General features: G+C 39.0%; 1 protein-coding gene and 1 long non-coding RNA gene across 7 annotated transcripts in view; one reads left to right on the top strand and one right to left on the bottom strand.

Annotated features, from left to right (window-relative positions):
• Nucleotides 1–797: 797 nt before the first annotated feature.
• Nucleotides 798–11,389, bottom strand: LOC106112798 (uncharacterized). The gene is made up of 3 exons (XR_001227313.3): nt 11,177–11,389; nt 7,859–7,949; nt 798–6,712 (listed from the first exon to the last, which is right to left on the bottom strand). It is a non-coding gene; the product is annotated as an uncharacterized LOC106112798 (long non-coding RNA).
• Nucleotides 11,390–11,469: 80 nt separating this feature from the next.
• MDFIC (MyoD family inhibitor domain containing) overlaps nt 11,470–24,366 on the top strand; it is a 53,741-nt gene continuing 40,844 nt past the window's right edge. Inside the window, exons 1-2 of one of the 6 annotated variants that reach the window (XM_013303299.3) lie at nt 11,470–11,618; nt 13,893–14,048. In XM_013303299.3, the coding sequence (XP_013158753.1) occupies nt 13,958–14,048 (91 nt within the window). In that variant the 5' untranslated portion in view covers nt 11,470–11,618; nt 13,893–13,957. Of the gene's footprint in view, nt 11,619–13,497; nt 13,637–13,892; nt 14,049–15,765; nt 15,806–22,937; nt 23,052–24,366 lie in introns of those variants that run through there. The other 5 variants (XM_005242505.4, XM_055807092.1, XM_013303302.3 and 2 more) reach the window with 5 other exon arrangements.

The raw sequence follows: 24,366 nt of genomic DNA, 5'->3' as shown, positions 1-24,366 counted from the left end.
TAGATAATAAAAAGAAGGCATGCAAAGATTGTTTTGCTTGTAGATACAGTGAAAGTTTGTGGTAGATTTTACAATAGAGTTGAGGTTTCCTGCATAAAAAAACCCCAAACCCAAAAACAAAAAAAACAAACAAAAAAAACCAACAAAAATAACCCAAACAAAAAAAAACAAACACAACAACCCACAACACAAAACAACGACAAAACCCAAAAAACAATGGTACATGCAGAAGAAGGTACATGTTTACAGAAACGCAGCTCTGACTCAGAATTTAGATGCACTGAAACTGTATTCGGTTTGAGGCTTGAGCAATTTTTAGAGAAAAAAAATAGAATCCTTCATCACATTAGAGTGAGATTTTGTACATTTCTTTGTGAAGAATAGAATATAATGATTGAACTGGATAAACCATTTATGCATAGGGATGGTCTTTTGTATGGACCATCTGATGTCTGAAGTAAAGAAAAAGTAGGTCTTTGCAAATTAGTATAAGATCTCATTGAGTGTAGATGGGAAGGAATTATTCCCCATTTTTATGACTGACATCTTGCACTTTTCCTTGAAATACCTGGCATTGCCTGCTCTCTGAGACAGACTGCTCTAGAAGAGTCTCTGGAGTGAATCAACACAGCGGTTCCTCGGTTCTGTGCTCTCACCACGTGAGACCGTGGGTGTAACAGGAGCTACAGAGCATCTGCGAGCAAAGGGGTGTGAAGATCCGTGCCCCCCTGCAACACCGTGTTCCCCAGTCTTCCCACCTCCTTCCTCTCTCCCTTCTGAAACTACCTAGGGAGAAGAAACTAGACATTGAAATTAGACATCTAACAGCTGTAAATAAAAGTACTGTTGTTTTTGTTTTTGTTTTTTACTGTGCAGCAATAGTCTATCTCCAGCCCTTGCAAGGGTGCTGTTTAAAAAGAGTATTTTCAGTAATTCAGATATCTTCCCTTTTATCTCTGTGAATCCTTGCTAGTAGTTATGAAGTGAGAACGTCAGAAAGCTGAAGACAGAGAACTGTTGGGGCAAACGAGACCTCCTTTTCTATTTCTCTGTAGGTGAAGTGAGAAGGACAAATGCTACATTTTTTTTTATGACTAATGGTTAAGGAGGTGCCAGCTTACCAGTGGAAATAAACTGCTTTCTCTGTAGTCTGCTTGGACAGACTCCCCAAACCTGCCTGCCCAACTCTTCAGCTTCTTCCTTCCACCTTCCTTCTCCATTTCCAGTAAATTAAAAGAAGGTTGGATTTTACACAGCCTTGGACTGAGGCATACGAGTTCAGAGGAACAGGTTGAAGGAGAATGGTGATCAGAAATGTCACTGGGCATCTACAGATTGGTTTCCCCAGTTCTGGAAGTCATCTGGTTACGGCCTAGCATCTTTGTGTTTAGTAGTTCAGCTGCAGAAGATGTTACCTGGTTTTCACATGAGAACCAGCGACACCTTCTCTGTAAAAATATAAAATAACCAAACCTGGCTATTTTGTGTACAGCATGCTACTGTATGGGATCTGTGAATGATTTCTCCTGCTATCTGCTATCTAAATAAATATGAAGTAGTATCTCTGCATAGGCCTTTTACTGGTGACTCACGGCATCACCTATAAAAACAAAACCAAATAAGCCAACATCAAAAAAATGCTCCAAACCCTCAACTCCAACTTCCAATCCAAGCTCTTGTAAAGGTTTTCCACCAGAATCCTCCTTCTCTTAATTCTGCAGTGGCCTCTTCCTAAGGCGTCATTCCTTAACTCATTTATATTTTTGGAGGTATAAATAAAACAGGTCTGTTCCCATGAGACCAGAGAATTGCAGCCACTCTGGACTTGTTTCCAACATGTGCTAACAGGCCAGTTTGGCAGATGATAATTGTTACTCATTTACAGTAGCAGTATGAAAATGAGTTATAAATTCTAATGCAAATCACGCATGTTCACACTTCAGCCTCAGCCCTCGGTTTCTACACAGGTAAATCCCTCATGCAATTACTTGTCCTTTAGCCCGGCTCTTAGGGAGAGGAACATATACCTTCTGAATTCTATACACACCCTACTTATAACTGCCCTTCACAGGACACAAGCGGGGGCTCTCAACTGCAGTTACATACGGCATTTCAAACCTTCCTTTACCTAGAAAAAATCTGCCTTTTTAATGTTGTTTTTAAAATGTGCTTCTTTTACTGACTGATGGGAAAAATGTTCTTGTGGCTGGAATATTCCAGCAATAAATAGCTCTTGTGATTATCAGATGCCTTGGCTCCACTTCAGCATTTAATCACCCTCAAAAGCCATAAATTGCCTCATATACTCCTCCACTATGAACATTGTCTCTTAATCAAACTGGATTAATAAATTTAAGAGACATTACCAATTTATATGTGAATTTTGGTAGGTCACGAGAATAATGAGCCAGATGTACAGGAAATGTAAAGAGCACTATAAGCTGCAAGTCCATAACTGAAAGCTTATACAACATGCAGAGAGCAGAAATATGTGATATTAGCAGAGAAAGCTACCAACAGGTTCATGGTCATTTACACTTGACTTAATATATTCATTTACATTCAACACGAAAATGTTTACATTATTTCTTGTCCCTAATGGTGTCAAAGACAAGCTCAACCCCTGTTGACAGGGTTAGTTCTCAGAACTGTCTGATACTCAAAACTGCCTGCATTTTTACTTGAAAAGGGTTTTGTATCCCAAACCACAGCTAAAGGTCTGCTGCAGAAACCCTTCCCATATTGATTTTATAGAACTGTGAAGGAGATTGCTTTAATGGTTTCATAATTGTAATTTCTGAAGTTTAAACTTATGTATCAATTGCCATCTATATGTTCTTTATCCCTAAAGAAGTCCAAATATTTGCTTATTCTAGGTGCTGTAAGCATTCTTGCTGATAGCTCTCCATAAACGTCTACTGTACACACACCTTTACAACTACTCATTAACTGCATTAGAAATTAAATTTTTTAACTGCTTGCTTATCCCAAAGTGCTACAACTCAACTACATGGGTTATCACAAAAGTACAACACAAGCAAACCCTGTCTGTGCATGGCAGCATGGAGTGTGTGTGTGTATTTTGAATGATAAAGTTGCAATGAAAATATTTTATGGTAGTATCCTCTCAGTCCCAGTTCAAGAGCTTCAGATCTCTGACACCATGATATAGGCTCTGCTAATCTAAATATAACACTGACTTGGTACAGTAGTGTACATATTTACAAATGGAAATAAAAAAGCTAGGTTTTGCTAGGGCATTGCAGGTGTAGCCTGTGTTTTACAAAGATAAGTGACATATCATAAACTGAACAAGTTTAAATCTTCTGATTTTGCAGAGAGTCTAGCACAGGTGACAATAGTACAACTTTTTCAGTCTTAATAGAGCCACGTCCCCTTTAATTGATTTAGTTATATTATCAGTCTCCCAAATTGCACATGGCATGCAGAAAACTGATTCCTTCCCAACACTGATATTTTATGCGATTAGCTGTGGATTTATAAATAGCCAGGATGTTTTAAAATGAAACCAAAATCCAAAGACTGAAAGGAAGACTTAAGAAGAAAGAACCTAGTAATAAATTAATTAAATTAAATATTCTTCATACATTAAAAAATAAATTGTGGTATTAATGCAGTAAGCAGCACAATTCCATCCCATTACGACCATATTATTGTCAATTCAACCTGAACTTGCAATTTTCACAAGTTTCAGCATTTATCTTTGGAACTGTCACCTGTCATGCTTAATGAAAGTAAGTGAAAATTGTATTTCTTTTAGTACATTAATACAATTAAGGTTTTTTAAAGCCCAGTTCAGGGTTAAAATAAATCATAAAACTTCATTAACTATTGCAAGATAAGAAATCCAGCTTGCTGCTTTTTTCCTAAAGTACTGCAGATTTGACTTACTGTTAACTTTGTCTGCTTTAATAAGTATTGATTAGGATTAAATACTTTATAACATACCTTTCTCCATTCATGGGTTCTAGGCATCCACCTTCACAAATGAGGATAAATGTATAATCTCATGGTCTACTGTACCATATCGTTTACGCATGCACATTGTGATTGTAGTTAACTATGGGTGTCTAGACAGATACTTAGACAAACATTAATGTATAGGTACAGAAATCTGTTGCGTTTTTCCAAAAGCTTCACTTTATTTTACCAAATACCCGAACTGTGTATTACCTTGCAAACTAGAGAGCAAACTAATGCAGTATTTTGCAGATTGCTGTATCCATGGGTCAAGATTCTGGTTTTGGTTGCATCAACGTGAGGCCAAAGTCACCCCATTGTTCTCAAGTTCACTCATTTACATTGAGAAAATGAGATCAAATGTCTCCTGCTTTATTTTAAGAAGTATAACACCGTGTCCTTTGTCATGGGCTCTTGTTGGTGCCATTATCTCTTCTCATTCCATAAAAAATATCATAACGGAGAAGAATTTAAAGTGTGACAAGAAATTAGAAGTTGTGGATATCGTAAGAGAGAGTTCTTTTTTGGTATTAAAAAGGAAAAAAATAGCATATTTTTGCATTTCTGTTTACCCTCATGTTTTCTCTCTTCCAGCTACAGTTTTATAAAAATAAAAATCAATGACTGATAACTAAGATGTTGCTGAAGACTTAGGGTTTTTGTACTAATTCTTCATATATGGCACCAAGTTTTTACTGCATGATTTGCATAATTTTCACATTCTCTCAAATTATTGAAGATTTAAAAAAATAAATTCTTAGAATATTTGATCCTATTACAATGGCAGGCAGAAGGAGATACTTATTGAATATAGGCCTTGAGCGCTCCTCCACATAAATTTCCAGATGTAAATTGTACTTTTTTCCTAAAGAAAAATAAGACCTTACTGATGCTACGTTGTTTTGGGAAAGCACTTCAGTAACCCTTCTCTAAATTTGACACGATTATTTTTCAGAATTACCCACAAATGGTAACATGAAGAGGCAAGATACAGTTCTGGTGAGAAGCGTTTGCTATTTTGGTCTGTGTGTGGGGGGTGACCACAGGAGGAATTATTCCATTCCCAGCCTCGGGACAGACTGATGCTGAGGTGGGGAAAAATGGAGTGGGCTGGGATGCCTCCTGTCCCCGCTGCAGGTGAGAAATACATGAGAAAAAACGGCAGTAACATTTGTGCTACTCCCTTGATTTGCTCCTCAATTATACTCGTGGTATAAACCAATTAAAAGCATACCTTTTACTCTAAAAAACAAGCCTCAAATCTTCTTGAAGCCCACAATAAAAGTGTGTTTGAAAGTCTAACTAGTCTGGAGAGTATTGGATCAAGCTCAGGATTGGTTTACCATTATTACATTAAAAAAACCTGACTTTTTTTTAGAACTTCTTTTACCATCATAACAATATCAGGCAAAAATCAGGGAACTGGTCAGAGATCCAGGACTGGAACACCAGAGGTTCTACAGTGAAAGCACCCATGCCACAATTGCTTGGATTTCACTTGGCTGTAGATCATGGTTATCAGAACTTTACAATTATTATAATAAAGCGTATTAAAATGAAATTCAAATAAATTATTGAGAAGACATAAAGGTCACTTTGGAAACCCACAGAAAAGGATTTAACTTGTTTTTGTTGATCGCTGATGATCAAGGTAATTTACAGACTGCTGCCATTTATATCTTAAAACAATCCTTGAGAGTGAGCAGCTAGTATGTTAAAATTATAAAATAACTCTAAAAAACCCAAAACAACCTATCTTCTATTTACAATCATAAAAGAAATAAAAACACAGCTCAGATCTCAAAATAACTGCTTGTATAAGTTTACAGGTGCCTGTTTATAGTTCTTATAATGTAAAACAATCTTAAATAAAATTATACTTTAACATTATGGCTTTTACAGCATTTTCATTAATACTTTAAAATGTTTGACATAAACCACAGAAAAAAGGAAAAGAGAAATGAAGGAATTTGTACACTGTAATAGGCTTCCTCACTAAACTAAAATGTAACCATTTCTTTTAAGTGGAAAACACTAAAATTCCGGTGATTTTATGTCCACATACACACACACATTCTCTCTCTGATATGTGGCAGGTATTACACATATTAATGGAGAATGTAATTGCCCATCATTCAGTGGGCAGGACTGCATTCCCATATGTGATTCAAAAGTACCAGCTATATGGGGGATCCTTTGAATCTAATTTGTGTTTTCTGATTATATTAATATTTTAGCTGAGGTATCAGTCTAGTCATGCTTAAATATTTGGTTCTTGTACGGTTGGTAGTTTATACTTGCCATTAATTGCCAGAATGCTCATCTGAATACTTTTTGGAGTTAATATCTCTGTGGTGATATCAGAACTATAAAATACCTTTCAGTACTGCTTATTAAAATAATACAACTGAAAGTATTTTAAAACTAAGTCGGTATCGTCACTATGCAGTCCTTGAAATGGTACAGATAATTTCCACTCATCTCTATTTATTCCAGCAAGTCTACCGGATGAGGAAAGTTGTCCTTAACTTTTCTTTGGCTTCCTAGGGGAAATCCCTGTCCCGGGAGCATAGACACAGAATTATATTGGACCTGGACCCCAAGATTTGTATTACTTTCATTTAGCTAAGCAAGAAACTGAGTCAGAAGACTATTTTTCTTTAACACTTGTTTTAGACAAGTCAGGGTGTCTTTTTCCATATCTTCTTGCATGGGTTGCCAAGATGCTCATCTGTCAATGTAGAAAAAAAATAACTTTTTGATCCAAATGAAGTTTTGTAATTATATTATTTTGTAATTTTAGTTCTGTTCAAATTAGGGAATTGTGTGTTCCTGGCTTGGAAGAAAAAAACAAACCAAACACCACACATTTTAGGCAAATATACACAAACAAACCAAATCATGATAGTTGAAAATACTAGTAGAACTGACTGAGGTTTATTTTTATAGATTTTTTTCCCATGACCTATATTTTACATGTAATATCCAAATAAGCATTGGATACTAAGACCTTAGTCCAGTCATTTATATGGATGCCAAAATGAACAAAACAGGAAGATACATTCTGGCAATTAAAGAAAATATTCATTATGAGATATAACAAAGAGAGGAAAAAAAGACCTCATGAAATATTTTACTTCAAGAAAACTAAAATTCACAGAACTGTTGCAGTACCGGATTTTATTTTTCTTTGTGAGTTGTAAAGATATGGGTGAGAAAGGACTGTTCAAGATGGCACAGTTGTGAATGAGAAACACAAGAAAATCCCTTCTGTTTGTAGGTATAGCAATGACTTTTTATCAAAGATTTGATTGTGCCTTCAGTATTATGGACGCATAATATGCAAATGCATTCTGCTGTTAATACACATTCACAGCATACATGTGAGTGGTTCCAGAGGAGCTGTTACAATATAGGCACTGAATATGTATTAGGAACAATACACACTATGTAAGTAAGAGCATTCTATATTATGAAAATATAACATAGAATGCACAATATTTTTAATACTCATTCACAGTGTACTCTCTGGCAGCTCAAAAGGAGCAACGATACTGTGTATTATGAACTCATATTGAAGATGCACAAATTTAACTAAATGTTTGTAGATCTCCGGATGTGATACCGTGATCTCACACAGCAATATAGCATACAGTCTTCTGTTCCACTGCATTATTTATTCTGTTTGTAAGACATGCTTGTTTTAGTATTTTTAATTTTATTTTTTGGGGGGGAAGGATTAACTAGGTATTCTTTTCATATGGAAATTTTTATTTTTGTGGAATTCTAGATACGGTATTTTTGCAAAAGTCATTTGATATTGGCAATTAGTTTGATACTGCTGAGAAAAGGTAATGTAAATTTCATGAATACTCACAATTGTAAGGAATGTGCATAAAATACTAATGTAGAATAATGCCAGATCCAGATACTGCTCAGGTTGCAGAAGCAAAAGAAGCCTTGTTAACCTGAAAAACAAGAGGAATATTTGGCTTAGTTTTCTGTTTGTGGTTGGGTTTTTTTGTTTTGTTTCGTTGTTGTTTTTTTTTTTTCTTGCTATAGATACAGACTCTAGGATTATTATGACAAAGTGGTTCAGGTAAATTCTTAGAGTTATTCTAAATTTATGAAGTGCTATATAGTTCATATTACGATATTCTGTGTTCAGTTAGCCACAGTTTTTAATCAATATTCCTTTAAACTTTCTGTCTTGTTAAGTAAGAGATGCTGTTGTCCGTCGTTTGCCTTTGTTGAGATGATCTTTAATGTTAAGACAAAACCCAAATAATCTTGAATGCATTAAAAAAATCAGTAAAGAGTTTGAAAGATTAATTTTTGCTGAATTTCAAGTTTCTTCTGAAGTCTTAAATAAGTTTTTTATTAAGGTGCAATGTTAACTGCAAAGTGAAAAGCTGAATAGCTGAAGAGAATATATGCAAATAAATTAACTGTTGCAATCCAGCAGTCTTATTTGTAATTGAACACTGGATATTTCTTCTTGACTTTTTTGTAGGAATGTAATGAATTACTAGTTGACATTTTGTTGTGATGAAACGTCATTTTGTATGCCTCAATATATGATCTGTTACTTTTTCATGTGAGATCTATTACCTGCTTGAGTGAGCTACTTGCTTGAGCTTGCTAAGAAATAGCTGAAACTACCATAAACCATGCCATGTGATGTCTTTCGCCCTAAGCAGGATAAAGCTTGTTGAGCTCAATTCATCTTCTTGCAACTCCTTGGACTTCACTAGAGCTAGATCAGAAATAATTAATCTCAGAATATTTTATTTTGGTTTACTTTATAATTTATCGGTTTTAATGAAATCTTTGCCATCTGTGTTAGAAAATATTTTACAGAAACAAAATATTTCTAGTGCTCTTATACTTACTATAAACAGAAAAATAAAATGGGGAAATCCCTTTTCATATTTTAAATTCATGTTTACACTGAGTTTAATTCTCAATTACTGGCTCAAGCCAGCACAAAGTGGTCATTAAGCCTCATATTCCCTTTCTCCCCACTGCGGAGTCCATCCCGTGGCAGAAAAACATCAAGCCTGAAGAACATTCATTTACGGTAGAAAGACTACTTCTTGCTGCCAGGACAATGTACAGCATTACTGGAATGAATCACTTCTCCAAAAAGAGAATGCATTTCTTTATTCCATTTCTGGTTACGGAAGGAGAATGTATGTCTCTAATTCCATTACAGGCATCCTACCGTTTATTTGGCTGGTGCTCCTTGTTGGTGGATTTCCTTGGACTAGAAGGGGTTGGTTGCCCTGTTAGGACCAGCTGGTGTCTAAGGCACCCTCAATCCCGCAGCACTTTAGTGGTTATGGTATAGAGAGTACAAATTCTCACCTCAACACAGATGCATTCAGCTTTGTTCTGGCACCTGACAACTTACATGGCTTTAAACAGGATGTTTTGGGGAAGGGTAATAGACAAGCTGGGCCGTGAACACCAGGAATGAAAAGAAACCAGCATGATAGTGACCTTCAAATTCCCTTTTACTGTGCTTTTATGCATACACTGCATGTATTTCTGCTTTTGAGCTAAATTCGGGGAAAAAAAAAAAAAGTAAAAATACTGTAAGCTTCACTTGTAATACTGTTATTTTGTAATATAATTTGGGTTTAACTCCAAGTCTTTTATTTAGCCCTTTTAACTGTAAGAGTCTTCCCATTTCAGCATTGTTACACTATAATATATTTAGGACAGAGATCCTGCCATGATCCTAATACTGAAAAGAGCTATGAAGTTTAGAGTGCTACATATATGTTAAAGATACATATTACAAAGTTGTAAATCATGTTCTTAGACATAGCAGAAGGATATCTTGAACACAAAGGTACGAAGGTAGAAGCGATCAATCACAAAAAATATAATACATATTATTGCCCATCTTTCAGAACCATTTAAGTGACCCAGGGTGTTAAGAGGGGTGTAAAAATTTTCCGGTTTCCTCTGTTCCCGCTGATGGAAGGAAGTCAGCATCAGTCAGAGTGGCCTTGAGGAGGGTAAGCGTTAGGATGACGAGAAAATTTGGGTACCTACACCTGCATTGATCCATAAGAGTTATCGGTCACTTCACTATGTAAGCAGCCATATTTCTAATCAAATATTTTTAATGTGAAGAGTTATGCACAAACTTTCTGCAGCATTGGTGAGATGAGTAACTATGCTATCCAAAACCTCCTCCACAGCAAACTATCTGGTATCCAAAAAACCTCAAAGACCAAAAGTTTGCCTCGGAAAATTCAAGCTAGAAATATAGCTCAAGTTGTTAGCAATGTAAGTAAATAAGCTTTGCAGTAGTTAATTTCAGGATATTGTGAGCTTACTTTAAATAAACAACTTGTACTTTAAATAAACAACTTGTATCTTTCTAAAACACTTCCTTTTGTTCAGTGAGAAGTCTGTTTTGGCTGGAGGTAATATCTATCCTACCGCTTGTGTAGGAGCTCAGACTAGAAAATGGTGATGACCAATTTTGCCATGAAGACATGATTATATTCTACATTTTTAATTTTAATTTATATTCTGCAGTTTTAATAGGAATTTGTTTTACAGAGATGTTTTAATGGGAAGAAAACCTTGAAGTTTGGGGGTTTTTTGATTTATTTTTTTTCTTTCAGGGAATTTTTACCTGCCTACAAACTATACATATTGTCTATTTACAAGAGTTTTTAGCTTCTATTCACATCTTTCCCAAAACCTGTCACGAATTGTCTAGAAGACCATACCTGAATTTTATGATCTAGCAAAAGAAGAGTATATGGAATATGTATGTGCAACAGGCTATAACTCGATTGCTGTAATCAGAGACAGCATATCTCGTATTTGTAGCCTACTTGAAAAGCTGCTGATGTTGACGTCTGAACTGCTCACTTCCTAAGAATTTTCACTAACATTTTAGAATGATACATATTTTAAAGGGAAGTAATAAAAACAATTATTTTAGATTAGCTGTGTATTTGTTAGACCTATGCTGTACTGTCAGGAAGTGCTGCATGGTTGGCTTACGCTGATGAGCTTTGCTTATCTATGGTATTTCATTAACAGTGACCACATCTGGACCCATCTTTTTACAGTCATAGTCTTTGGTACATAATGTATTATGTATTGCTCAATATTTTTAATGTGCTATTTCAGGGAGCTGTGCTTTCTGTATATCATATTCTCTTACCTTTTTTTTTTTTTTCCCAATCATATTTTTCTTAGGGTTATCTCCCATTGCACCAGTTGCAATATCAGCTGAAGATCCTCTTCCATTCACTTTGTTGCTTTAATTTCTATGTGGGCTGTGACACAGATGAACCTTGGCAGGGTGAGCTCATCCCAACAACTTTTTTAAGAAGATAAACTGAACACCATGGACTTTACCATGTGGGTTTCATAGATAAGGTTAAAAAAAAAACAACAACCCAAACACCGACCCTGGATGGTATCTGCTTTTCATAGGCATTTATTATCCAATGATATATTTTGAAGGCAGGGTGTGGTTGGCTAAATTATCGCTCCTCCCTGTTCCCTGCTATGTTTCCAGTTTCAGAGGGAAAAACAGAAGCTTGTACGTTGAGTATGAGTCATAACCACTCTCCTGCTACTGACTCACTTGGGAGTTTGAGGTAAGTCCTTCTACCTTATGTCTCAATCGCTCTGCCCCCAGGGCAGCAAGGAGAGAAGGAGCTATGGAAAATTATGCAGTGTTTTCGTAGATGAAAAGTATAAATATTGAGATCGATATTATTGTTATGCAGTACAATAATAATTTTGTGTGCCCAAAATGCATTTCTTACGTAGCTTCTTCCCCACATAAACATTTTTTTTTCCAATTTGTCATGAAAGAGTTTAAAGGAAGGTTATGTTGTTCCGAAGAACATCTTAGATTACTGAAATGCTTACCAACGATAGTATTTCTCAGTGGGAAGTACATGCATCTTTCATCACACTGTTCTCTTCTGAACCAGTAATGACCAATAATAAAGCTATACAGTGGTGCAAAGTTATTGATGATGCCTGAAATAAGAGTAGTCTCTGAAGTGTGTGGAGTGTCACACAAACTGGCTCCTACCCAGATACTTGTACTCTATCCCGGTTGGTTTGCAAGCATTGCAGGGAAGTGCTAAACTTTAAGAAGTGGACTTTTAATACCTGAGCATGTTCCTTAGCACTTATGGTACCAAAATAAATATCCTTCAGTTATAGCCTCTTAGGTTAGGATGTAGATAGTCTGTAACTTGGCTGTTTTGTCTTCCTACTTTTATTTTCCCCCAAAAAACTGGCTGTACACTGTAATGACATACTAGTAAAGTGCATTTACTAAACCATAATTAAAAATCTGCTTCTAAGTTTTAAGGAAATTACAGTTTAAACATGGACATACTTTGGCAGAGGAAGGTGATACACCATGATAGCATCAGCAAGGTAAACCATGCAGCTTGTGGGCACCAGCGCACACATGAGCGATACCGCAGCACCCCACGGTGTGCGCAGGAGCAGAGCATGAGGCTGATGTGCAGATCGGTCTGTGCCATGGGGAAGAAATGTATCTCCTATAGGTGGAATGGAGGGGTAACGCCAGATGGCAGGTGGCGGTGGAGGAAGCAGTTTGGTCTTTTGGGTTTTACTTTTGGAAAATGCTTGTTCTGTTCTTCGTGTTCTTTTGGGTATTTTTATACACGCTTGCTTTAAAGTCCTTTTTGTAGGCATCGCTGTGTGCCACCAGCTCAGGTGCAGGCGAGGGCTGGGCTGTGTTGGAACAGGTCTTCGAGGCAGCGGACCAGGGGGGCTGGCATGGGGGCAGGGGAGGGAGCCCACTGGGGCAGGTGTGGGGGCAGGCGGGGGCAGGTGGCCAGGTGTGGGGCGGGCTGGGGCAGGCGTGGGAGCCCACTGGGGCAGGCTGGGGGGCAGGCTGGGGCAGGCGTGGGAGCCCACTGGGGCAGCGTGGGGGCAGGCTGGGGCAGGCGTGGGAGCCCACTGGGGCAGGCTGGGGCAGGCGTGGGAGCCCACTGGGGCAGCGTGGGGCCTGCGGCGCTGCACGTGCCACCTCACGCGGCTCCCGAGGCGCAGCCGGGCTATGGCGAGTGGCCGTGGCCGACGACTTCTGAGCCAGCGGCTGCACCATTACCAGTGCCCCCGCACCGCTGCCAAGCGCTGCAGCTGCGAGTCCCGGCCAGGCATGAAAGCCTCCCTTTCAGATTTTTTTTTTTTTTTTCCTTCCTCCCTATTTCTGCTTGACGGCTTTCGGCCTCCTGGGGGAATTTCAGTGGCGGGAGGCCCGGCTGAGCGCAGCGGGCAGCGAGGCGCCCCGCCGGCCACCCGGCCCCGCGCAGCCCGGCCCAGCCCAGCCCGCCCGCCCCGGCGCTCCGCAGGAGCCGCACGACCGCCGCCCCTGCCGCGGCCCCGCCAGCCGGGGTGGGATGTTTCATTGTCCGGAAATGATGGAGAGCGAGTGACTGTGGCGGCGGGGGGACGGCGGGTGCGAGTGCCAGTGCGTACGCGCCCCGGCCCGAGGGAAGGCCCGGGGGAAGGCCCGCGGCGGGAGAAGGCGGCGGCGGCCGCCGGGGGCGACGGGGCGGCGGGTGCCGCGGCCGGGGCGCGGCGCAGGGCCGAGCGCCGCGGCGGAGCAGGAGGCGATGTGGCGGTAGGGCGCGCCGCCCGCCCCCCCGGCACCCCCCGCGGCCGCCCGGCTCTCGGCCCGCGGCCGCCCCCCGCCCCGCGGCCGCCGCCCCCCGGCCCCACGGGTGCTCGCCGCGGGGGGCGGGCGGGCGGCGCGCCCGGCGCCGCGCCGCAAAGTTGCCGCCGCTTCGTTGCTGTCCCTCCTCAGTCCTTCGCCCCCGAGCCGTGAGTTTTCTGCATAAAATACATTAACGAGTCCTTTCATTTGCTTGTTCCTTCAGGGTCGCGTGTTAGTTTTGTCGGAGGGGGGTGACGGCTCTTCATTACTCGGTGAGAGCGCTGGCAGATGTCCCAAGTGAGAGAACCTCTTCCTCCGGGGCCTGAAGGGCCAGAGCAAGCTCCGACTGAAAACAGCTCTTTGATCTCTCTCCCTCGAGGTAAGTTGCTTTAAAGTTTCTCTGTAATTGTTGCGCTTTTTATTTGAATGATACGTTTACTGATTTGTTTTGTGGGCTTTAACCCCTCTTCTTTCCCCTCCCCTCGACCTCCCCTCGTTGGTGTAACTCTGTAAAGCTTTCAGGGCCACCTCTTCATTGTTTTAACCAGGAATCCCTTTGTGGAAATTAAAAAAAAAAAAAAAAAAAAAAGGTGCACTGTTGTCAGCACTCGTTTTCAGTACGTGGAAGACTGCAGCAATTCAGAGGCAGAAGCTGCTTCTTAAAAAAATCACTTTCTTGTTTCTCAGCTTTGTGTTTGTGTTTAGAAGCTCTTTCCTGTAAAGCTTGCCTTCCAGGTCTTGCAGTAGATTGGGAAAGGTTAATCTAGGAGCAAGATCGTGGTTCAGGCTGGAGGTCACGTTGCTGGGGTTTTTTTTCTGAGATTACTCTGTGATGCTGCAGCTGAAACCAGTTTCTGAGAGTATTAACTTGTTTGGTATCAGCTGTTCAAAAGGTTGTTGAAAAGCACATTCATCTTAAAGAGAAATTCTTTTAAGTTATGTCTTATTTATAAAATCCATTGATATTCTGATCACTTTCATGTAGGGAAGTTTGACAAGGTGTGTTGCAGGTTATCCACAAAATAGAGAAGTATGGTTGCCTCCCAGGTCCTGGTCTGTGAAGTTGAGACTTAATTTTTTATTATTATTTACAGCTATGTACTTGTTTTCCAGAATTCGGACAAGAGTTTAAAAAGTCTCTGAAGAACAAACAAATAAGCAGATTCTAAAACTGTAACTTTATTCATAACTAGTTAATTGGAGCAGAGCCTGGTAACACAGTTGTGCAACTGTGGATTGGAGATGCAGTCTTGTTTTTGTAACTTGGAAAATCAATAGCTATGTGAAATCAAAGTTGAAGACTCTTTTGAGAAACCAGAAAGTATCCACAGCTGAGTAAAAAAAATGTTCTGGCAGGGAGACAAATTAGATTGGCTTATACTTATCTTATTGTTGGGTTGGTTTTTTTTTTATCCCAGAGAATGACTCAGAGCTTCTAAACAGTTAGAAATAATAATAAAAAAAAGATTTGATACAGAAGATCAAGTATGCATAACTGAACTGTTAGAAACATCAGTATCTGTGATACGTGTTTATTTTCAATGTGTTGTTTTTATCTGTCATGTGATCAAGCGGCCACACTGGTTAAATTCTGCATGTAGGCCATACATCAAAGTTACTGAAGTGCTAAGTCGGTGAGCTAACTAGCTTGGAAAGTAGTGTCATTTGGACAGTGCTACTTTACATTTGAGTTTTGACTCAAGAATTAAAGTCTTATGTGATTCTATTTTGTAAGGTTTTCTATATATGCTCTTCTTTTTATGAAAAGCAAGGCAACAAATACTGATCTGTCCACAGACAACTTCTATGCAGAAAATCTGAGTGATACAATTAGAGCTCACAGCTGTTGAGGTGGAGGATTTTCAAGTTACTTTCTTAGGGATCGGTAAGGCACGAGCAAGTGTAATGTATCGATTGATTCAGGTTTGCTCGCTGGCCACACTTTTCAAGGCACATGATCAATTTTGGAGCATATGTATGGCTCACAGAAAGACAAGGCTGTTTTTTTTACAGAATTCAGCATTCAGATACATAATTTTTGTTCTAATGAACTTAGATTTAAGTATAACTGTGGATATTTGTTGCTTTTTTTCTAGCCTAAGTCTGTTGGGGAAATGGGGGTGGAAAGAGGAAGAGGTGAGTTCATAACATTTCCAGTCCATATTCCAGCATTTCTGTTGTCAGCTTTGCAGCGTGTGGTTACAGGGTAAGGTAGTCCAGATATTCCAGGACTGAAGATCTAAGATAGTATGTCTGGGACTTTCAACACGTCCTGCTCTTTCTGTAGTACCCCCAAGACACCCAAAAGTACACCTACTTCTCTAGAATGTGGCGATAATTTTAAAAGCTGTGGTTGAAATTCATATTATTTATGGAAATAGGCTAGATGTATCTGGAAAAATCTGCAATAATTTGAAATAATTGCTGCTTCACATAGAATCACCTCATCATGTTTATGTGGTGACTCCATATATTCACAGTGAGATACCTGAAATCTATATCCACCTGGAAATAAAGATTCCTTAATCAGAAAAAATGGCTTGTGTTACATGTATGATAAAACATTAACTGCATTCTACTGAGAAATATTTTTTGATTGGTAACAGCATACTGTAATATGCTTTCTATATTTAACTGGTATAACTACCTTATATCCTGAGAACAAACTTCTCTACTGTAGTTCTGTGAGGTGTCATCAAAAAATCCAGATCTTCAAAGTGCTCCTTTTGCTTGCTCTCATATACGTTCAGATGCTGAAGGCGAATTGTATTTTTCCATCAAAGGAAAAGAAGTTTCAATTGAATCTTAAATATTCAACAAATAGCTATCCCACAACATAATTAAAAAACAGACAAAAGGAATGACGCTTAGGCAGGCTGTGGGGATATACATCAGTTGTGGCCATGGTGAAAACTGTGGGTTGAGACATAGTGTGGCCTACAGGTGTGGCATGCTCTGGCTTTTGTAACTAAATGTTTGTGTGTTACTTTAACCAACATGGTCTCTCAACATCTCCCCTGTCTTCCTTGTTCATTTTTGAATTAATGCATAAATATTAGATTATTGGACTTTGCCCCTCCACAATTGGTGTGCTATGAGAGAGAGCAAATAAACTCATAGCGTCTTCTTTTGTGGCAATGTCAATACTCAATTTCAGTCTTTAAACTATTATCTGTGCCAATGGAGTCAGCTGCTTTAAGGTGCAGACTACAGGATGAAATGTGTAACCTAATTTCTGAAAACTTCTAGTTAATTTTTGCCACATCCTTCCAAAAGCTTAGCTTTACTCATGCACCCCTGTTCAGGACGATGTCATGCTGTCTCTCTTCTCCTGTAGCTCCACCAGCATTAGAATCAAATTATGACTACTTCTACCTGTGTGCTCTGTAATGTAGTCAGTGGATAGTGTCATCTCTATGCTCAGACTGCTTCAACTTGGCTGTGATTAAGTATTTTCTCTGCTGGAAGGTACCAAAATAGTGTCTCTAAGGAAGGAATATGACAATTGGTGACCATTAGTCTGTCTGCTTTAAGGAAGATGTTTCATGTGTTAAAGGTCTTATTGTGATTATTGCCTGGGCTATGGCTAGACTTTTTTCATTAAATCCTCTGCATTTGCATAAACCATAGTTCCATTTTCATTGAACTTCTTTCTTGCATTCTATATTTAGAGAATCAGGCCACATTTTAGAAGATGTAAGCCTGTCAAGTATTTGGAATGCTTTTACCTTTGCTTGTTTGTAACTAAATGTAACCTAGAATAACAAATGAATAATATTTAGCTTTCTCAATTCAGAAAGAAAATAAGTAGTAATAACAAAAAAAACCCTGTTATGAAATTGAGACTGATAACCGCATTTCAACTATAAGAACTTTCTAATAACACTTTAGATGATGGAAATCCACTATAATGTCTTGGTTTTTTTGATGGGGTGGGGGAGGAGTGTGGAGAATTCTGGTAGAAATATTAAGGATCAGGTTCTACAAGTGACCATTCTTTCTGGTGCAAGTCACATCACTTGCTGGATGGAGATGCAGTTCTGATCTGGTGTCTGAAGAAACCATATTCAGCAAGTAGTACTTCCATTCAGAAAAGTACAAAACACATGTGCTCCTTTTAAAGTATGTGATTCAAACCTTTTCATGTTTGCTGTGCTTTCTGTGTTTTCATGATGAGGAGCGCTAAAGGAATGTGCTGGCTAGATGAGATGGGGTGACAGAAGACTTACTGCAGGGAATGTTTGGACATTCTTGAGGCAACGACGATTACTATCAGCATAATTAATGCACTTTACCAGCAGTGCCTCTGTGTTATGAGTAATGGCTTTTTATTTTAACGGTTAACCAGTGCACTCAGGTTACTCAAACTTACCAAATACTTCTTCTACATTTGTGCTCCCACTTGCAATCTGACAAGAGTTGAGTGAATCTGTGTTAATTTGTTTCATCACTGTCTGTCAGTACTGAGGTGTTTATTGAACGTTACCGACTAAAATACCTAAAACTTTCATAAGTGTCTAACTCTAGTTGTCATAAAAATATGCTTCTGCTTTCGGTTTCACGTGCATGCCGTTCCAGTAAAGTGACTCATTTCCACATGGGTGTGATAGACTTGTATTTCATAGAGTTGACTGCAAGTTCTTGCATCAAATTTGAAATACTTTTGTTCCATTTCATAGGCTAATTTTATATCAGAACTAGTTCTAAAATTCCATTCCAGGCTCTCAGAAGTTAGATTTCTTTTTGCTTTAAACATGTGCTTTTTCCTAATAAGTGGCATCCAGCTATGAGTGTTTTATGCTAGTGTTTTCATTTAGATCAGCAGTGCCGTTTTGAAGCTAATTTCCTGTTTGCCTCTGCTTTGGTTTGCCTTATGGAGTGGCCCTGGAGGATGACCTGGACTAGATTCCTTTTGGACAAAATAATCTGCAAAATTCACTGCAGGAATGTGCCTAATGCAGTCCAGCCACTAATAAGCCTCCAGTCTTTGAGATTAAATCTGAGAGCTAGTCCAAAGTAGAAATCTTTGGAACATATGGAATGTGTCCTTAAAATCAACTCTTTCACTGTGCAGGTCCCCTTTTACTGGCCTGTGCTGGTGCTAGTACAGCCATACCACTGAATATTGCTTAGCACTGAACGTGACACGACTTTTGTACACGTGAAACACTGTTGCATGAATGACATCAATTTATAACTGACCACACGACAATTAATGATTATTTGTGAAAATAAGTTTTCACTTATAAATCTGAACTGTTTAATGCTTTTAATAGTGCAGAGTACCTGTTTGCATGTTGCTACTAATTTTTAATTTATCACAACTGAAATTTGTCCGGGGCTGTCAAACTTGTAGTACATTCATAGTTCCATAGCTTGCACCTGGAAAATTCTGTGTAAGAGCCTTCCAAGAAGTTCAGCTGAATTACTCTAATTTTAAGAAACTGATTTTTTTCAGTGGCATTTTTGAGACTGTTGAAAGTTGTGATAGGGCATTTAAGTGAAAGCCACTAAAATGAAATAACCCCGAATCTGTTATTTTATTTTCAAAACATTCAAATGTCGAAACGGAGGCTTCCAACTCCATAATTTCTGGATTAGCAATATTAATTAGATTGTAAAACTAGTCATTAATGAAATTATTTCAGGCAAATCATAAACTGGAATAGGCGTTCTGTTACATGAATAGCACAGTTGAACTTACTCGTTATGTGAAATGCCTAAAAGTTTTAGGCACTTAGCTGGTGGGTGTTACTGTTTTGCATTGTGAAAGCTGGTATTATCATGGTTCCTTTGATTTATTGTTGCTAACAGTGGAATTTTCAGTAGGAAATAGCATCCTCAGCGGTTCCTTTCCAGCAAGGGTATTAATCAACAAAGGAAGTGATAGAAATGCAGTTTGCCACATACTCTTCAAAATCCCTCCCAACTGCTGTAGCCTTGAGACAGAGAACTGTTTTGTTATCTTTCCTTTTGGAAACATTCTTCAACTTTTTTACTTCTGATAGATCTCTGTTTGGGTTTGTTTGTTTCTTTGTTTTTGTCATTTCTGTTTGCTTTGAAGGACAAAATTGCATTTGGGATGGTTTGAGCTTTGTACAGGTATGTTTAAAACTGCTTGTTCAGGGCTAACTCGGGCCTTCTGAGAAATCATGTTTACTTCCCAGCTCCTGGTCAATTTTAAGTGCCTAAGTAAGCTTTGCCCTGTGCTTCCATCATTCCTCTGTCCTTAAACAGCAGAACTGTTGGACTGCTCCTGACTGTGTTTTTGGAGGTCAGAGTGACTCCACTGTGCTGGTCCATTCTGCTTGCCCCTCTCTCCTTGATGAGAATGATGTGCTTGGGTTTCCAGAAACCTTTCCCAGCAGTTTCTTTTGCTTTACTGGTTACTTGGTTCAGTCCACCACATTGTTGGTGAACAGAAAGCCTTCTATTGTTGTAGCAACGGGATTTTTAACTCGCTTTACATCCACAGCCTCCCTGTCTCAATAGACAAACTCTAAACCTGTTTCTCAAGTCCAGTTTGTCATGTTGCTAGTCAAGCACTCTTACAGTTCACATGCCTGGAAGAGGTGGCTGAGTCAGTATATAGGCTTATGTGTCATCTAATTAATAGAAATCAGCTGTCAATCACACTCTGAGGATGTGCAACCCACTTAATGTGGGCACTTGTTCCCAGGTTTTTGCATGTTCAGAGACTGAATATTATAGTTACTGATGCATTAATGTGTGATGCCATATTTGAACACACTGAGACCCATTTCTGAGTAAACTCATGAGATGTAGCGGGTCGTGTGGGGGCAGCCGTAACATGAATATACAGATGGACAAGCACTTAGAGAAGAAAAGCTGGGTATTCATCAAAGACTGGAGCTTTCTGTGGTGTCCTGCAAATGTACGTCCATTACGTATCTTTTTTGTGTTTTCTGTCGGTTTTGTGTATTGATTTGATGTCCACTCAATATACTTTACATTATCGTAAAGAAAAGTAGAATAAATATAGCTTTGAAGAGAGGGGTACTTCCCTGGGATGTTCTAAGAAATTTTGAGGAATTAGTTTGATCTGTATCCCCACAACTTTATAAAGGCATAGACGATAGGACTGGAAGGGATCTAGAGAGATTGCCTCACATAGCCTTCTTGCCTAACTACAGAAGTCTTTCTTGACAATTCTGGGTATTTGTAAAATTTTGGTTTTGATAGGGCTGTTGTAATAGTAGCCTTGTTGATGACCCAGACTGCTGATACTGTTCTGTTGGTGGAGTCTTGTAAAGTGTATATGTCATGATGCAGAGAAGTGTATGTATCCAGAGGTATGTACTCCAAACTAAAATAGGAGTTAACAATCAATGTTACAGTAGTCTTAACAGTGAAAACAAGGTTTGATTCTATGAAATACATGTATTGCTGTGTAATTTTAAAAATAAATATTACAGTTATATGGGAAATGCACGTATGTACTATAAAAGTGATCTGTATATGCTTTAATAATTCCAAATGACAAAAAAATTAGGAGTTTGCTTTGTTCACTTATTGCATGAAACAGTAATTTTGAGATGTGATTAAAATTTTAAATTTTTTCACTAAGTGGCTTACCAGTTCTCTGTAATATAGTTAAGATTAGGGCTGTTAACCATCTCAATTCTATACTTTGCCAGCATGTTGTGTCTCTTCCTTATTTAAACCTTGAACTTGCATTAATCTCTACACAAGTAGAGTATGCACCCATGCTTACCTTCAGGATAAATCACAGGGTACTTTGTGTGGGTGTCACTCCCACGGGGGCTTTTGGCTAGAAGCTTTTTGGCCTCAGGGACTGCTGTTAGTTTAGGAGAAGTACATAGCCACAAGTTACCGGGTTGCTGCTCTTGGGGCTGAGCCGTGATAGGTAAGAAGACTGTTGCTTTTATGACATGATCTAGAGTAACTTACTGTGGTTTTGAAGAGATACTGGATTTTTACCTCAGCAGTGCCAGACTCCGAAGATGAGTCTTTTCTTTCCGTTATTTGAACTGCTAGGAAGAGCTTTGATTTTTTTTTTTTTTTTCTTTTTTCTTGGCTCCCAGATTTGGAGGTTGGCCACACGAAAGTGGAAAGGTGCACTAAAGGAAGCAGCATCTGAAATACTGAGGACATATTGCATACAAATTCTTAAGGTTAAACTTGATTAAAACAACTGAGTGTTTTGCAGAGATATATATATTTTATATATATATATATATATATATAAAAAAATATATTTGCAGATGCAGTAGAAAAAAACAATACCTGTCTATGGTCAGATCCAGCGTTGGTATCTGTGACAGCTATAGGCTTTCTTAAAGCTGCTTTGCCACAAGCATGGCACATCAGAGAAGATTAAGGTCTTTTGTGTCAGTTCTTACTGGACTCAAAACTGTGTTAGCTTTCATCAGCTACTCTTATTAATATTCTTATGCACCTAACAAAAATAATGGCATCAACCAAACACAGACTCAAGAATGTTCTTGAGGCTGGCTTCATGTGTGGTTGGTTGTAATTGGTATGCTGTAGTTGCACCTCTGGAACAAACCAGAAAAATAATGTCATGATCCCATCATCAGCTGTTTATTATAAAGGAATAATCAAGAAATTCCTGTGTTCTGAAACTGAAACCTGATGCACATTCAAGAAAAAATAATCAGGACACCATTGTTTGTCTGTTTTCAGTATTCTGATGCGTCAGAAGGGATGCATGAAACAATCTTAAATAAACATAGCTTAAGGTCTACTTTTTCTAAAGCCCCATCATGCTAAGGCTGGCTGGGATGTAGTTAATTTTCTTCATAGCAGCTCCTGTGGTGCTGTGTTTGGGATCTGTGACTAAACCAGGGCTGGTAGTACACCAGTGGTTTGGCAGTGCTGAGCAGCACTCCTACAGCATCAAGGTTTGCTCTTCCCCCTTTCCCCGTTTTGCCCCTGCAGCAAGTGGGCTGGGGCTGGGCCAGAGCTTGGGAGGGGACACAACGTGGACAGGGGGCTCAGACTGACCAGAGGGATATTCTATGCCATATAATGTCACACCCAGCGATAAAAACTGAGGGGAGGAGGTTTTGGGGGAGGTGGCCATTGCTTGGAGACTTGGGCTTTGGTCTGCTTGTAGGAGGTGGCAATTGCCTTTGCATCACTTGTTTTTCTTGCTTTCTTGCTTTTCTTTTCTTGCTTTCCTTCACTTACTAAACTATCTCAATCCACGAGTTTCCTGACTTGTGCTCTTTCTGTTCTCTCCCCTTGTCCCGCTGTGGGCCAGGGAGGGAAGGAGTAGCTGTGTGGTTCTTAGCTGCTGCCCAGGGTCAGCCCACCACACACAGAGCAGCATCTGCCAGGAGATGAGCTGCATCCATGCATAATTCTGGAGTGCAAAGTAAGACACCAAATATGTATGTTTAATGGTGTAGGTTTCTGTTACGCACGTTTGTGGGGAAGTCTTCATGTGAATTCAATAGATCAAACAACAGATACTCAATTAACGTTAATTGTAAACCTCCTTTCGAAATTGTTTCGTGTTCAGTTGCAACTTTTTTTTTACTTTTTAATAATTCCTCTTTCTTCTTAACTGTTAATATAATTTCCATGGTTTTCACTGGCCTTTTACCATATCCACCTAATATAATAAAAATAAACGTGAAAAATACACATAGAAGCTCTACCTAGTAAAAAAAAAAAAAAAAAAAAGAGAGAAAAAGATACCGAACTGAAACCAAGCAAAGGAATGAAAATTAAATCCCTATAACTAATGATAACTGATTGTATTCTGCACTTAGATTTCTTGGATAAAAAGGTAATCTAGAACACTGAGGGCCCCATAATATTAATATTAAGGTTTCCTTAGAACCGTTCTTTGTTTACTACATGAACTAGTAGGGCATTGTAAAGTCATATCCTGTACAAGAAAACTGTATACAGTAACTGCAGTTTTGTACTACCATTGCTGGTAGATATTGTTGTAATCTTGGTGTTGCTACTGCAGCAAAGTCATTGAAGAGCAAAATCTCTTAAAACAGCTCATTTAAGCTTACTCTATGTGGAAAGCAGAGTGCTTTTACGCTAGGTCTCTCCAGGATACCACTTATTTTCCTTCAGTCTATTTCAGGGCACTTTTGAAACACTTTTGAAACACACTTGTACCTAATACCTAACTGCACAGGCAAAGTCATCATACTTCGAAACAGTCAGATTTGAATTTGATAGGTATCGGGTAGAAATAATTTGTATCTGAGGTCTGTCAAAGGGGTTGAACAAATCTGCCTTTTTTGTTTTTTTATATAGGATGAGTATCTAGTGAGTTTAAGTCATCAGGGCAAGAAGCAAAACTCCTTGAAGTCAATGGATCTCTTCCCAATTGCTTCAGTAACTTTACACCAGGCCCAGTGAAATGGTTCATCTCGGGATGGGCTGGAGGAAGTAGTGACAAGTTGTTGAAGAAGTGGCAATGGGAGGGAGGGCTCAGAGAGAAGTACCAAAGAGGTAGCTGGGTCAGACATTTCAGAGGTGGAAATTAATAGAAGGGGAGCAGCAGTGCTTGAAGGCACATGCTACTATACATACAATATGGTATATATTATTTTGAGTGATGTTCAATGCCTCAGTTTAATAGCGTGGATAACAAAGGCAGAAAGTTAGGATTTAAAATCAAACTGCTGTTGGTTACATAAAGAAACTAACCTTTAATATGTTGC

The sequence above is a fragment of the Falco peregrinus genome, chromosome 6, assembly GCF_023634155.1.
Source record: "Falco peregrinus isolate bFalPer1 chromosome 6, bFalPer1.pri, whole genome shotgun sequence".
In the NCBI taxonomy this organism is placed as follows: Eukaryota; Metazoa; Chordata; class Aves; order Falconiformes; family Falconidae; genus Falco; species Falco peregrinus.
Note: the sequence above shows the minus strand (reverse complement) of the source record. Positions and strands in the feature narration are given on the sequence as shown.